Source organism: Schistocerca cancellata, chromosome 4 (genome assembly GCF_023864275.1).
Source record: "Schistocerca cancellata isolate TAMUIC-IGC-003103 chromosome 4, iqSchCanc2.1, whole genome shotgun sequence".
In the NCBI taxonomy this organism is placed as follows: Eukaryota; Metazoa; Arthropoda; class Insecta; order Orthoptera; family Acrididae; genus Schistocerca; species Schistocerca cancellata.
In genome coordinates this window covers 744,608,054-744,622,760 of record NC_064629.1, presented here as the reverse complement: position 1 = coordinate 744,622,760, position 14,707 = coordinate 744,608,054, and the positions used below count along the sequence as shown (strand labels likewise).

Below are 14,707 nucleotides of genomic sequence, written 5' to 3'. Positions count from 1 at the left end.
TTTTGGATATGTTCAACTTGTGGAAGTCCATTGTTCTTGCGGATGTGGGACAGCGGCTGATGATATAAATATTGAAAACAAACCACCACTGCCATATCATCAAAGAAATTTATTTCCAACGAGCAGTTTCAGCGCTACACTTACACCATCATTAGGTCCACTATAAAACAAAAGACTACTTTCATTTCTTGGCTCATGAATCGTAGAACCCAAATAATACTAGCTGTCACAGATTGCAACATCAGGAGTCTATACTCTATGATACTTCATCACCACTGTGACACCATGGACATAATTATATTCGTGTGGTCACAGTGGTGACAAACCATTATAGAGTATACACTCCTGATGTATGCAATCCATGACAACTTGTATTATATGGGTTCTAGGAATGAAAGAACTCTCTTGGTTTATAGTGGACCTGAAGATGATGTAAGCGTTGTGCCGAAATTAGTCATTTGAAATAAATTTATTCTGTGACACGGCTGTGGTGGTTTGTTTTCTTTATTTATTTTGTACAGGTTTCAATATTTTAACCAAACTTGACTTACACCTTCAAATTAATTTTTAATTGTACACTTAACTCTACAGTAAAAAAAAAAAAACACATTTCTGCACTGAAATATCAAATTCACGGTATATGAATAAATCATAACACAACAGCTTTTGATTCAGAACATGAGCCACAAAATTAACCATAGTAATTACTATTCCCCACTATTGCCCTTCTGTTTATCTTCTGAGAAAACATAAGCTAGTAACTAAACCTACTACTATACGCAGAAGCACAAACCAAAGGAATGAAAATTAGTGTTTGACATACCATCGATGAAGGTACTAGGTAATGGGCACTAGCTTGGAAAAGGCAACAATGGGGAAGAAAATTGGGCACGTTCTTTTCAAAAGAATCATACTGGTACTCGCTTTACTTTATTTACAGGAATCCATGGAAGACCTAAATCAGAACTGCAGAATGACAATTAGAAACTTGCATGTAGCTAATGTGAATTTGCTAATCACTGCGCCCTGTCTCACAGCAGACCACGTTAAGTCCTGTTTCTGTGTTGTTCTCACACACAAGACATCATCACACTTTCCTTAGATGTGAAAGTAATGTTTAAAAATTTTCTCAGAATAGAGCTGGAATGAGTATCATACCTACTTAATTTTAGGATACTGTTTTAGCATTCTGAGTGACTCGCGCGAATCTTCAATAATGAACAGCCTCTCACACTGTCCCCATGAGAATACTTTCTCATTTTCACATAGTTAAAAACATTTCTGCAGTTAGTCCATTAAAAATTTCAGAGAATTGTGCACCACCAGAAATACTGAGGCTTCATAACAAAAATGACAACTATTTTAATTTGTAAAGCATGGCAGAGTACGGCTGTCAAAACCCTGTGCTAATATACTAAGAGCATTCAGTCTTCTTCAAAATTAAATAAAGATGGCAAGGAAGTACATTATCCCTTCCTTTCAACCACATTTCTGAAGATGATCACCAAAATGGTACAAAGCTCTGAATACTGACAATCAGAGAAAGGTAATAGAGAAGCTGAAGTCTAATTCTCTCACCGTCTCTCTGAATGTCTTCAATATTTCTATGAAGTTCAGTTACCTGCAAGAACTATTATGTTATTGATATGAGCCTAATGAAAATGTGTCTTTCATAAAGAAGTACAAAACTGTTATACACAGAAAAGTCAGTCTTACATCACAGACATGAGGCAAGGAACAATACAAGTGAATCTGCACAGATAAAATAAACCTTGGATGTGTGAGGACGATGCAAGATGTCTCAAATGATATTTTGTGATGCACATTGATGTACAAACAATACTGGAGTAGGGCACATAGTTTCTTACATTGAAGAGTTTGCTGTTATCACTCAATAGCATTAGTGTCTTAAAAATGGACTCCAGCCCATGGACTGTGGAATACAACTGTACAAAGCAGTGAGCAATGTGAGTCACTTACTTTCTGGACCATGCACAGTTTGCTCCTCAAATTTCATGTAAACTTTAGGCATAACCCATGTACTGCTTCATGAATTTATTGAAAGCAAGCCAAAACCATAAAGAACTCTTAACTAACATTGTTTTCTGCAGACAATTATGAGCATTAAAAATACATAAAACAACAATTTTAAGTGAATGGTTTTCAGTAGCAGTGATCTGTGCCTATGTCTTTGCTATTAACACATCCTATTCTTAAAATTTGATTAAAACTCCTTTGGTAAACAAAGTATCCCCTGTATGAAGTTTTGTAAGCTGAAAAGTGTTCCAATATTTACAGAAACTCCTCAACTGAAATCTTCCAACAAAGGTCTATTATCAAACTGATAATGTTTGGATACAGCATTAGTAGTGTCATGCTTGACACAGTCACATAGTTTAAATATCTGGGTGTTAACACTACAAGGTGATATGAAATGGAATGAGCATGTGAGGTTTATGGTAGGGAAGGCAAATGGTCGACTTCAGTTAACTGGGACAGTTTTAGGAAAGAGTGTTTCATCTGTAAAGGAGACAGCATGTAGGACGCTAGTGCAACCTCTTCTTGAGTACTGCTCCAATGTTTGAGATCCACACCAGGTTGAATTAAAGACAGACATCGAAACTATTCAGAGGTGAGCAGATAAATCTGTTACTGGTAGGTTTCAAAAACATGCATGTATTACAGACACACTTCAGGAACTCAACTGGAATTCCCTGAAGTGAAGATGTTCTTTTTGAGGAATAATACTAAGAAAACTTACAGAATTTGAAGCTGACTGTAGAATGAGTCTTCTGCTGCCAACATAACATTTCACATAAGGTCCACAAATATAAGATACGAAAAATTAGGGAGGCACACAGACAGTCTTCTTTTCCTCGGTCTATTTATGAGCGGAAAAGGAAAGGAAATAACTACTAGCGGTACAGGGTACCCACCACCACCCACTACGTGGTGGTTTGTGGAGTATGTACATAGATGCAGATAGTCTAATCACAAATATTTTGTTATTATGGACCACCTAAATTATATACTAGATGATGTACCGGTCACGTGTATGCACAATAGCCAAAAATTACACTTAAAGTGACACTAACTTACCACCAGCACTTCCAACACTCAAACTCACAGCCCTGCACTACAAAATGATGAGAACAAATAAGGAAAACTGTCACTGTTTTCTTTGTTCTGAATCACACACAGAAAGACGAGTTTCTTAACTGTTATTGCAGAACATTGCAGAAGAACTGTGCTTATAAATGATCAAAGAGTATCATATTAACAAATTATTGAATATAATATGATCTTGAGACCCAGGAAGTGACACACTAATCAATAGAAAAGAGACCTTACCAGGCGCTCTCCGTTGTCGGTCAGATCTGGGAGCTATAGTACCTATTTGTACTCTATCGGCTAGCTGGTCTGGAATACCACTCAACAAGTATTCCACTGCCCTGTCCGGGTTGTTATAACTAGCTCTTAATGCAGTTTCTACCTGAAAGAAAAATACAACCATACATCAACTTAACACAATTCTCAGATATTGCAATAAGAAATTACCACCACCACCACCACCACCACCTTAAGAAGCTACCTTTTTTTAATGTGAAGTTGAATAACTGCAATAAGAAGTATCATAGAGGTTCTAAATATTTCATACCATGGTGCTACCCGACAATCATGTAAGAGAGCACATGCAAGACAGTTAATTGGTGATCTTCAATTTGAATTATCTGAAAATCCTGTAAGCTGCCTGGTGATCAATTGTGGTATTAACCATTGTGGCGGTGGTTGCTCTGTTCAAAATGGAAATGTTATCTACCTAGAAGCGCAATAACTGAATAATTATTTTGAACAAGTTCATAACAATATTTGACATTAGAATGCCATGAGCCAACATTTATCATCTCCACATGATTACAACATTGAAGTCCTCTGAATGTTTGTCACAAGGTAGAACTATGTACAAGATTTGAGCTTTTAACTGGATTTCTGCTTTTTTGCAAGCAAGGTTACTTCATGTAACATTCCTAAGCCACAGATGAGAGAAATATTGAACATACCAGTGCCAACTGTCTGCTGTAACCCATAAATTCATCAAAATGGTGGACACACACCGAAATCCAATATGCATAATGTGTGTGCCACAACAAGAATTATAGTTACTACAGCACCACAAGACATCCAGTGTCAGAGGGTCGACGGGCCCGTGTAAGAAGTGCCCAATGAGCACACGCAAAATGAGTAGCGAAACTCTTGCAACAAACATCGTCAGTGCTTGCTGAGAGACAATGTCACTACATCAGGCTGTAGCATCAGTGCCAGCTGACATGAAGCTGTTTTGATCTTCACTTCCTACATTTGAAGGGAAACAATGCTGCAACAAACCATACCCAGTTGGTCAAAGTATACAGTAAAAATGCACTATCATACTATACAATGGTTACATGGCACAGACACTTCCAGCGTAATCAAACATGTCCAAATCACCAAGCAGCAGCCCATTTCTCTGTGAAGGACTAGGAATCTCAAGAGATGCAGTGGCCCTGGTGGACAAAAATAAGCTTATCACAATCAGGACTACAGTGGGGGCAAAAAATCTAAATCAGTCATGGATCAGTTTCAACATCTTGCAGGACATTCCGAAGATGACAAGAGATCACCGCCTGCCGGGTTCCGGGACTCCTCATACCCACTTCAAAATCCAGCCAAACCGAGACAGCAGTGGAAATATTGCAGCAGTCTCAGGCCAATCCAGATGACATCTTTAGCCATTTCATCATGAATGAGTGCTGGTTTAACCACTATGACCCCAACATGAAGAAGCAAAGCACGCAGTGACAACGTAAGGATTCACTAGTGCCGAAATGGCAAAAACCTGGGGTGACCACTGGGCAAGGTGATGCCATTGTATGGAGCTAGCATAATATTCCCATAATGAGCAATCCGTCACTGGAGCAAACTATAGCTGTCAGCTGATGACTTTGTGGGAAGCTGTCAAGAGGAAGCATCACAGGAAGCTGCTGAACAAAGCCCCACCTCAATCTGCACATGACAGTTACACATGGCCTTCTTTGGACTATAAACATGCCCTCCCGTCCAGTACTATGAGAAAGCACTCACTGACGTTTTCCTCTTTCCTCGGGCGGGGGGTCATTGTATGGCAGTCATTTATAGAATGATAACTAGGTGATTTTTGAGACAGAATGTTTCCTAAATGACCAAAATGCAGATTTCTAAACCCAACGTCTACATGAAATCTTCAATCATTGGGAGAAATGTGTGTCACTGAAAAGTAAATATGTAGATAAGAACTAACATAGCACCATGTTTCACAGTCACATCTTGCTTTTTTCGAGTAGGTAATTAGATACCTATTAAATCCTCTTTTAACCACTGTACAGCAGGTACAAAGTACCAATACAATCAATTTCCTGTCTTCTTCCATTCACATACCGAGTGAAGGAAACATGATTGTCTATATGCCCCTGTATGTGAACTAATCTCGCTTATTCTATTCACACGATTCTTACGCGAGATATATAATGGTGGCAGCATAATGGCTGCATAATTTTCTTTGAATACAGTTTTTTGATGAGCATTATTGCTGCATCTTCATACATCACAATCTACATTCCAAAAAATAATATACGAGCAAAGTAAATACTGGTTTTCTGCCTATCTGTGTTTGTGCACATACGGTGTCATCCACATCATCATTATGTTATATGTTCCAGTCAAAAACTTGTATCAACAAGTTCAACTGACTCTAATCAAGGTACACTCTTCATCAAATTATTGACATCCAGGAAAGGAAATCCTCCACGATTGGCAGGAGAGAAGAACCTCCTGGACTCAATAAATGAATTAAAGAGAAACATCACTTTAAGTGTATCTACAACAGATCTGCTGAGTGCTACCTTAGAATGTATACAAGTGACCACAACAAAAATTTTACAAAATTAATTTCTCAACTCTCAATGTATGGAATGCCAGTGAGAGCCTAATTTTATGAATAAAAAGTTAATTTGTAAACGACTCATTCTAAATATTATTGAATTCAAAACTTTAGATCCATTTTCATGTATGTTTATAGGCATTCCTCCCAATCTATAGCTTTTTCCCACCTCTCTCAATGTTATATAGAACTGTAGTGTGTGTGTGTGTGTGTGTGTGTGTGTGTGTGTGTGTGTGTGTGTGTGTGTTAGGGCATAAAAACAACTAAGGCCACAAAAAGACCTTAAAAGTGAATATATGTTAAGCCCTACTGACGGAAGGAAAGCGAGCTAAGAACAAGGACTTCCTCGTGGAGAAAAGTCCACAAAATATGCTGTTAAGACAGTGGAGGTCCCGAACCAAAGATTAAATGTACTTCGCCATATTGCTACAACGGATAAAAAGTAAAATGCGGTCAACAGCCCGCGCATCATACTCCAAAACAGCTGATAACTCAGATGGCAAACATACATGAGAAGTGGTTAAGAAAAGCGCATTTGGTCAAGAAATGACCCACCGTCACAGGCTGACAACAATGAGCACAAAGTGGGGGAGGATCACCACTTAACAAGTGGTCCGTGAAGGGAGAACCAGCAGTGATGCCAAAGTGACACCACCTGCCAACAGATGGCGATATGGAGATCATCAGAAGGAATGGAACAGCTAGAAGACGGAAGTAGGAGTGTTGCAGCCTTGGCAGCAGTGTCAGTAGCCTCATTTCCCATCAGACGGACGTGACCAAAAACACACATGAACATTGCAGTGGCTCCCTCAACAGTGAGCAAATGGCAGTTTCTTTGGACCCACTACACTAAGGGATGGACTAGACAGCACATAGAGGCTCTGAAGGGCACTGAGAGAATCGGAGCATATGACACAATTAAAAAGCCTGTGTCGCTGGGTGTTCTGGGTGGCCTAATAGAGGGCAAAGGGCTCTGTTGTAAATATTGAGCAGTGTTCTGGAAGCTGATACCGAATATGGTAGATACCAATGACAAACGCACACCCGGTACCACACACAGCCTTACAGCAATCTGTGTACACGAAGCTGCTGTCACTAAGTTGTGTGCCAAGGTACAGAAACTTATTGTGATTGATCGAATCCAGAGCAGTTTCCTTAGGAAGCAAATGAAGTCCAAGATGTACATGGACCACCACACAAAACCAAGGTGGTGAAGGATTCACACCTATAGGGAAAGTGACTGGTAGCGAGAAGTGAAGCTGCTGGTGTAGGAGCTGAAAGCGAACTCCGGGAGGTAACAGAGAAGAGGGATGCACCTCGTACTGGCGGTCAAGCGAGTCACTGAAAAAGGAGGCGTAGGATAGATGGCTAGACATGGCAGACAAATGGCATGCATATCTGTTGAAGAGAACATCACGCCGATATGACAGTGGTAGTTCAGCAGCTTCTGCATAGATTCTCAACCGTGCCTAGTATAAGAGTGCCCACGACCAAATGAATTCCATGATGGTGGACTGTATTAAGACAGTGTTAGATGGATGGGCGTGCAGGTGAATAAACAAAACACCCACAGTCTAGTTTTGAATGGACAAGAGATCGGTACAAACAAAGGAGGGTGGTCTGATCTGCTCCCCGGGAAGTATCATGTAGGATACTGAGAGACCAGGTACAGTGTGTGACCAGGTAAGACATGTGGGAGCCCCAGGAATTTTATAGTTTTAGCAAATCGAAGAGCAACAGGCCAAAGATGTGAAGATGGTGGAAGAAACCAATTCCACCACCAGAAATTCATACAAACGGTTTTTTACAGTGGAAAAGTGAAAGCTATTATCAATACTTCACGAATAAAGACTATTGAGACATTGCTGAAGACACCACTCATGGAGACAAGTGCATGGAGAACTGTAATACATTGCAAAGTTGTCAACAAAAAGGGAGCCAGAAATGCCTGGCAGGACACAGGACATAATTGTGTTAATGGCTACAGTAAAGATAATGATGCTCAGGACATACCCTTGAGGCAACCTGTTCTCCTGGATGAAAACTCTGTCTTCGAAAAATTCCTGAAGGAAATGGGGCAGGTGGCCTCGGAAGCCCTTTTGTGTATACAGTAAAGAGGATACCAGTCCTCCAGCAGGTGTCGTAGGGTTCCTCCAAATCCAGTCAGGCCGGAAATAGGGGAATGGACCTTGGTCTCAGAGCGCCGACAGAGGTTGCCCCACACAATGGAAGAGAGCTAGTAAATGAAATCCAGCTGGCTTTTTTGCTATCCTGAAGAATGCGATGGCACTGTGCAAGCAACTGTTTATAACAAATACAGTTCCTCATCGTAGGATGATGGTTAAAAATGCAGAGAACATGTCTCCACACATGAATCACATTGTGGCATGCTTCAGTCCACCAGGGGACTGGGACATGGTGCAGTAAAGATGGGGTGCGAGGTATGGAACATTCAGAAGCGGTAAGGTTAACATTCATGAGGCACTCTATCTGGTCATGATAACTGAAGAAATGTTGTTTGTCAAAGATCACTAGGTAGGAATAAAGCCTCCAGTCAGCCTTAGAAAGCTGCCAATTGGGTTTACAAGTAGGTGGGGTAGGAGTCAGCAAATAGATAGCACATGGGAAATTGTCTTTCGAGTACTTGTCATAGACAACAGACCGTTCGAGATGACGCACAAGCTGGGCAGTGCAGAACGAGAGGTCCAAATGGGAATAGGTGTGTGTGGAGTCTGAAAGGAACGTGGGTGCCACAGTGTTAAATAAGGTCGAGTTGGTTGAGGTCAGTCAAGAGGACACATGTCTGACATGTTCTGGAAGAGCCTCAAAGGGGATGGAGTGCATTAAAATCATTGAGCAGCAAAAAGGGGTGATGGAGTTGATCAATAAGCTGGAGGAAGTATGCCCCAGTGACAATGAACGACACAGGGGTGTAGACGTTGCAAAGAGAAAAGGGGAAGAGAGGAAGGATAATGCAGACAGCACCAGCCTGCTGACAAGTGTTCAGTGAGATGATATGGCTACGAACATCATCCTGGAGAAGCAGCACAGCTCCCCCATGAAATGAAACGCTGTCCTCAGGAGGAAGGTCAAAGCGGACTGGAACGAAATGCGAGAGGTCAAAGCGGTGATGAGGACGCAATTTTGTCTCTTGGAGGCAACAAACAACCATACGCTGTGATTCCAAGAGCTGCTATAATTCCTCTTTGTTGGATCTAATGCCGTGAATATTGGAGATGAGTCATAATTGGGAAGGGGGAGGAAGGAACAAATGAAGGGAAGTCACCTTGGCAGCTGCCGAGTGCCAGCCTTTGAAGACTCATTACTACAGAGTGCAGAGGCCGGAAGACTCTGTTCAATAAAATCTAGAGGTGTCGACATTCTCACTGGTTGGCCTGCAGATTCCAGAGCAGAAAAACAGCAGGCAGTGCGCACCAGCGAAATGGAGGTCAGCCGGGCGAGGGTATAACGCGGTGACACTGTTGAAGAGGATCTCCGGGTCGGGGAGGTAGAAGACCTGCCTTTGACTCCCTAGAGCCTTAGTGGTTGACAGATGAAGACTCGGACATTTGTTGGCTGGAGGGATGTAAAAAGACTTCATGAGAGTACTCCTTTTGTCCTTTCTGGCCTGCCAGTTGTGTGGCACGAGATTTCACCACCACAGGCAAAGATTTGGTGGCTTGTTGTACAGCTGGAGGAGATGGAGACAGCACTGGTATCATGAAACTGGGCGATTTTACAACTGCAGTACTGAATTTGACACTGCAAATCTGCATGGCCATGTCCTTCGTGAAGTGAGGTACAGTAAGAACAGTATGGTAAATGCCAGATGGTAAAATGCTGGGCTTCTGACTAGCCAAAAACTTGCAAGTGATAGGAAAAAGGCACCCAGATCTCCTTGACAGCCTGCTCATCAAGATACACGGGACATTCTAAGGATGAGGCTACATGGTCACCACTGAAGGTTGATACAGCAGGGAGAAAGAGGCAGGCAATCATCCTCGTGAGCCTCCTTACTAGTAACACATTTGGCCGTGTTTTGACAGGACATGCGAGTGTGGTTGTAACATTGACACTGGTAGCAGCACATCAAGTTTGGAATGTGTGATCAGATCATGACAACTTCATAGCCTGCATTGATCTTTGATAGAAGGACTACTCTATCAAACATGAGAAAAAGAGTGTGTGTAAGCACTAAGGTTGCATCCATCTTTTTCATTACCCGATGAACATCAATGGTACCCTGATCAGAGAGGTAAGTTTGCATTTCTCCCCGAGGCAGGCCATCGAGCAACGTAGAGTAAATAACACCATGCAATGAATTCAGCGTTCAATGGGCATCGACACAAACAGGATAGCCATGGGGGAGTGAAACTGCAAGCAGTTGTTGGGCTTGAAAATCTTAACTAGTCTCCAAAAGCAAAGTTTCATTAAGTACACAAGAGCAGGATATCACAGGGCCTGCAATTGCATCAACACCCTTCTGAATAATAAATGGATTAACCGTAGGAAAAGACTAACCTTCAGTACATGATACCACGAGGAACCGAGGTGCAGGAAATTCTTGGAATCTTTCGTCTTATTCCGTTTTGGTAGACATAAACTGAAATGGTGATTGGCTCACTGCAAGAAAATCCCCCGTGACTGCCAGGCATCTACGATGGTGTACTCCTTCCAACTGCCCTCTGCCCCCTCCCCATCAGAGGGGGCTCACCCACCTTACGTGATTGTTCACACCTCAGGTCACACCACCTGAACTGTCAGGGGGACCAACTGACGATTTGGGAAGATAACAGCTCAGACAATCATCCCTCCGTGGGCCTGGCCTGTACCACAGGGTATGTGCGAACTCTACTTTTCGACCTGGGGCTGGGAATTACATGTTACCCAGTCATCTTTTATGCGTCAAACGTGTGGGCTGGCCTACAGGAGTGCACAGGGAGGAAGAAGAAACAAGAAGCTCAAATGCCGAAGCAGAGGAAAGATAGGAAATGCAGAATGATGAAAGAAATAAACAATTGAGGGACCGTAACTCTTCAGGCTTTCCCGGCGAGATCTTGACATGTGGAGTAATCGGGTCTACTGCCGGATGTTTGTGTCGCTCTGGCACAATATTTCGGCCACGTAACTCGTTGCCTTCTTCAGGTGCTACCTGAGACTGCCGTGTTGGAGGATCTTGTCCAGTATTTATGCCCAGAGGGCGCTGGGTGTTCTCTTTGCCATCCACGCCTGCCTGGTGCTGCTTGTAAGGTGTTGTCTCTTCCCCGGTGTTTCCTCGGGCGTCCGCGCCTGACTTGGGCGCCATCTGTGGCAGCTCTCTGAGGCCTGTCCTGTGTCGGGCGTTCCGTTCGCAGTCCGCGCCCACCAGGTGCTGCTCCTGAGGTTTTTACCCCTCCTTGGTGCTCCCACAGATGTCTGCGCCCGGCTTGTCCACCATCTGTGGTCGTGGCAGTTGTCTGGGCCCGGACCTGCATGTGGCGTTCCGTTCGTGGTCCGCGCCCGCTTGGCGCTGCTCCCACGGTGTTGGCATTCCCCTGGTGCTCCGATGGACGTCCGCGCCCGTCTAGTCCGCCATCTGCAGTTGTGGCTGCTGTCTGAGGCCCGATACGCGTCGGGGGCTCTGTTCGCGGGTCCGCGCCCGCCTGGCGCTGCTTGTAAGGTGGTGTTTCTTCCCCGGTGCTCCCTCGGACGTCCGTGCCCGACTTGGTCTCCATCTGTGGCAAAGTATCTTCTGTCCACCCTCCAAAATTGGGACCATGCTACGGAGTGTGAAGGACAACCTGGGGCTATGTAAACCAGGCATTTACAACATCCCGTGCCAGTGTGGAAAGTCATACATTGGCCAGACAACCAGGACGGTGGACGTCAGGTGCAAAGAACACCAGAGGCACACCAGACTCGGACAGGCGACAAAATCTGCCATAGCGGAGCACTGTCTGGAGCTCGGCCACTCAATGGACTATAACAACACCAAAATTGTGACACAGACGCCAAGATTTTGGGACAGTGTCATAAAGGAGGCCATCAAGATCAAGGTCACAGACATCCTAATAAACCGAGACAGCGGTTACCAGCTCAGCTCGGCGTGAAGACCAGCTCTGGAGCTTATCAGGGCTCAACGAAATGAACCAACAAACTCCTCAAGAAGTAGTAACACTGCAGGAGTAGCACCAGGTGGGTGTGGACTACGAATGCAACTCCCGACGCAGGACGAGCCTCTGACAGCCGCCACGACCGCAGATGATGGACGAGCCGAGCACGGATGACCGTCGGAGCACCAGGGAAGTGCCAACACCGCAGGATCAGCGCCAGGCGGGCGCGGACCGCGAATGGAGCGCCCAACAAAAGGACACGCCTCTGAGAGCTGCCACAGATGGCGCCCAAGTCGGGCGCGGACGTCCGAGGGAACACGGGGAAGAGACAACACCTTTACAAGCAGCGCCAGGCGGGCGTGGACGGCAAAGAGAACACCCAGTGCCCTCTGGGCATAAATACTGGATAAGATCCTCCAACATGGCAGTCTCAGGTAGCACCTGGAGAAGGCAACGAGTTACGTGGCTGAAATATTGTGCCAGAGCGACACAAACATCCGGCAGTAGTCCCGATTACTCCACATGTCAATTGAGGGACTGTTCTGATGTCAAGCTACTAAACCTTCAGAGCACATTCCCAAAAATATCCAAGACATGTTCCCCAGGGAGGGGAAAAAAGAATAGCAGGAGGATAGACATGCAGCACGAAAAGGGGAAAGGTGCTGCAAAGGATGGGGCCCCGTGGTAGCCAACCACGAATTTGCCACAATGCGGTGAGCCCCCCCATGTGTGTGTGTGTGTGTGTGTGTGTGTGTGTGGGGGGGGGGGGGGGGGGGGGGCACAGGAGGTAATGATTTTGAAGATCTTTTCTACCAATACATTTGTTTCAAACAGCATGGTACAAACACTGCATTGCCCCTGAAGTTATTACTCAAGTACCAAGTTATTACTCAAGTAAAAAGTTCTTTCTTAATGAAGAATAGTGTATGGTGTTAGGTGAATAAACAAAGATATTCTGTATTATTATTTCAGAAATATACACGCAAAAAGTTTCATCTGCATCTATACTCTGCGTAACACTATGTGCATGGTGGGGTGTACTTCCCACTGTAACAGTAATTAGGGCTTCTTTCCATATGGAAATGCATCTGTGTGTGGTGTAATTAATCGAACCTTATCACAATTCCTATGGCAGCAATATGTACACGTTTGTAGTATATTCATAGGGTCTTCATTTACAGCTGGTTCCTGAAATTTGTAAGTAGGCTTTCTTGGGATAGTTTACCGCTATTTTCAATAGTCTTCTAGTTCAGTTCTTTCAACATCTCTCTGACATTCTTGAGAGAGTCAAACAAAACTGGGACCATTCATGCTGCCCTTCTCTGTATATAGCCAATATCCCAAGTTGGTTCTGTCTGGTAAGGGTCCCACACACTTCAGCAATATTCTGGGATATGTCATACAAGTGATTTGAAAGCAATACAGCGTGTGTATGCAAACAAGGTAAAAAAAATTCCCAGATTTCCCAGTTGAAAATACACTTTCTTCCAGGTGGAAATAAACTTCTTCCATGTTAAGTGACAGCATACTTTTCCTCTGAACTGTAAAGCTTATCAATCCTTTGATTGGTCATGGTTGTATACGCCAGCATAGAATTTTCTGACACTTTAGAAAACGAAACTCGGGGGAAAAAACACTCATATTTTTGTATTACACAAGAATAAATTCAAATTCCAACAAACACCACATTTTACTTTCCGAAGCATTGAAATCGAGATTGCAATGCGCTTTTGTAAGCCAGTCATAACTCATGTCACGTGATCTCGCCAGGCGATGACAGCGGAAATTCAAAGCACAGGACACGTAATGTAGTCAACCAATGGCAACATCACTGTTAACTAGTGCGAACACACAAATACGAAAAGTTAACGGTTTAAATTAATATGCACAGTGTTGCTACACGAAAAGAAAAGCTTTCACATATAATATTGGTCTCTAAGATTAATAAGCTGCAAAATAAGCTAAGCTTTAACATATAATGTTGATTTTTTTTTTTGCACGTTACACTTTAAGATACATCACACATATGTGCTAGTAAAATTTTTAACGATATAAACGTCTGATCTTTTGGGATCGAAATTCTTCTAAATGGCTGTCCTCAAAGAGTTGATTTTTAAATGAGAGTCAAACACACTGTGATTTAAGAAATTCATCATACATTCTCGCACATAGTTCATCTAGCAGGAAAGGAAATTTACTTTGATAGTAACGCTTTTCAAACAACCATTCGCAATATTTTCCCGTGACCTCTTAGAAATAGGTTCGTTTCAGGAGCTGCCAGATAGTGCAAGATAAAAGATGTCACCACGCTTGTGCAGCTACAATGATGCAAGAAGCATGTATGTTCATACGTGTCCAACATTAAAAGACCTTAAATTATGTCATAAAAGAAACAACACATTAGAGGATACTCCAAGAGCATCAGAATTTCATGAACCATACTAAAATGCACAATTTGGCTTAAAGTGCACATTCATAGGTCCAGATTTGGATGTAAATTTTCTTGGAGTACCAGTACTGTATTATCTCATGTTTGGTTCTTTATTACGGCATAATGCCATACATGCTAGAAGATGAAATGTGCGTTTGAAGTGCAGAGAACAGTTGAAACTAGCCAATAGTGTGGAATTAAACACATCGTTTCAAATAAATTTATTGT

The 14,707-nt window shown here is 43.1% G+C and overlaps 1 protein-coding gene across 2 annotated transcripts in view; it reads right to left on the bottom strand.

The window, feature by feature from the left end:
• The window catches only part of LOC126183906 (UV excision repair protein RAD23 homolog A-like), a 152,842-nt gene that overhangs the window by 64,733 nt on the left and 73,402 nt on the right, over positions 1-14,707 (bottom strand). For both annotated transcript variants that reach the window (XM_049926248.1, XM_049926249.1), the window contains exon 5: positions 3,352-3,493. In XM_049926248.1, the coding sequence (XP_049782205.1) occupies positions 3,352-3,493 (142 nt within the window). The remainder of the gene's footprint in view (positions 1-3,351; positions 3,494-14,707) is intronic.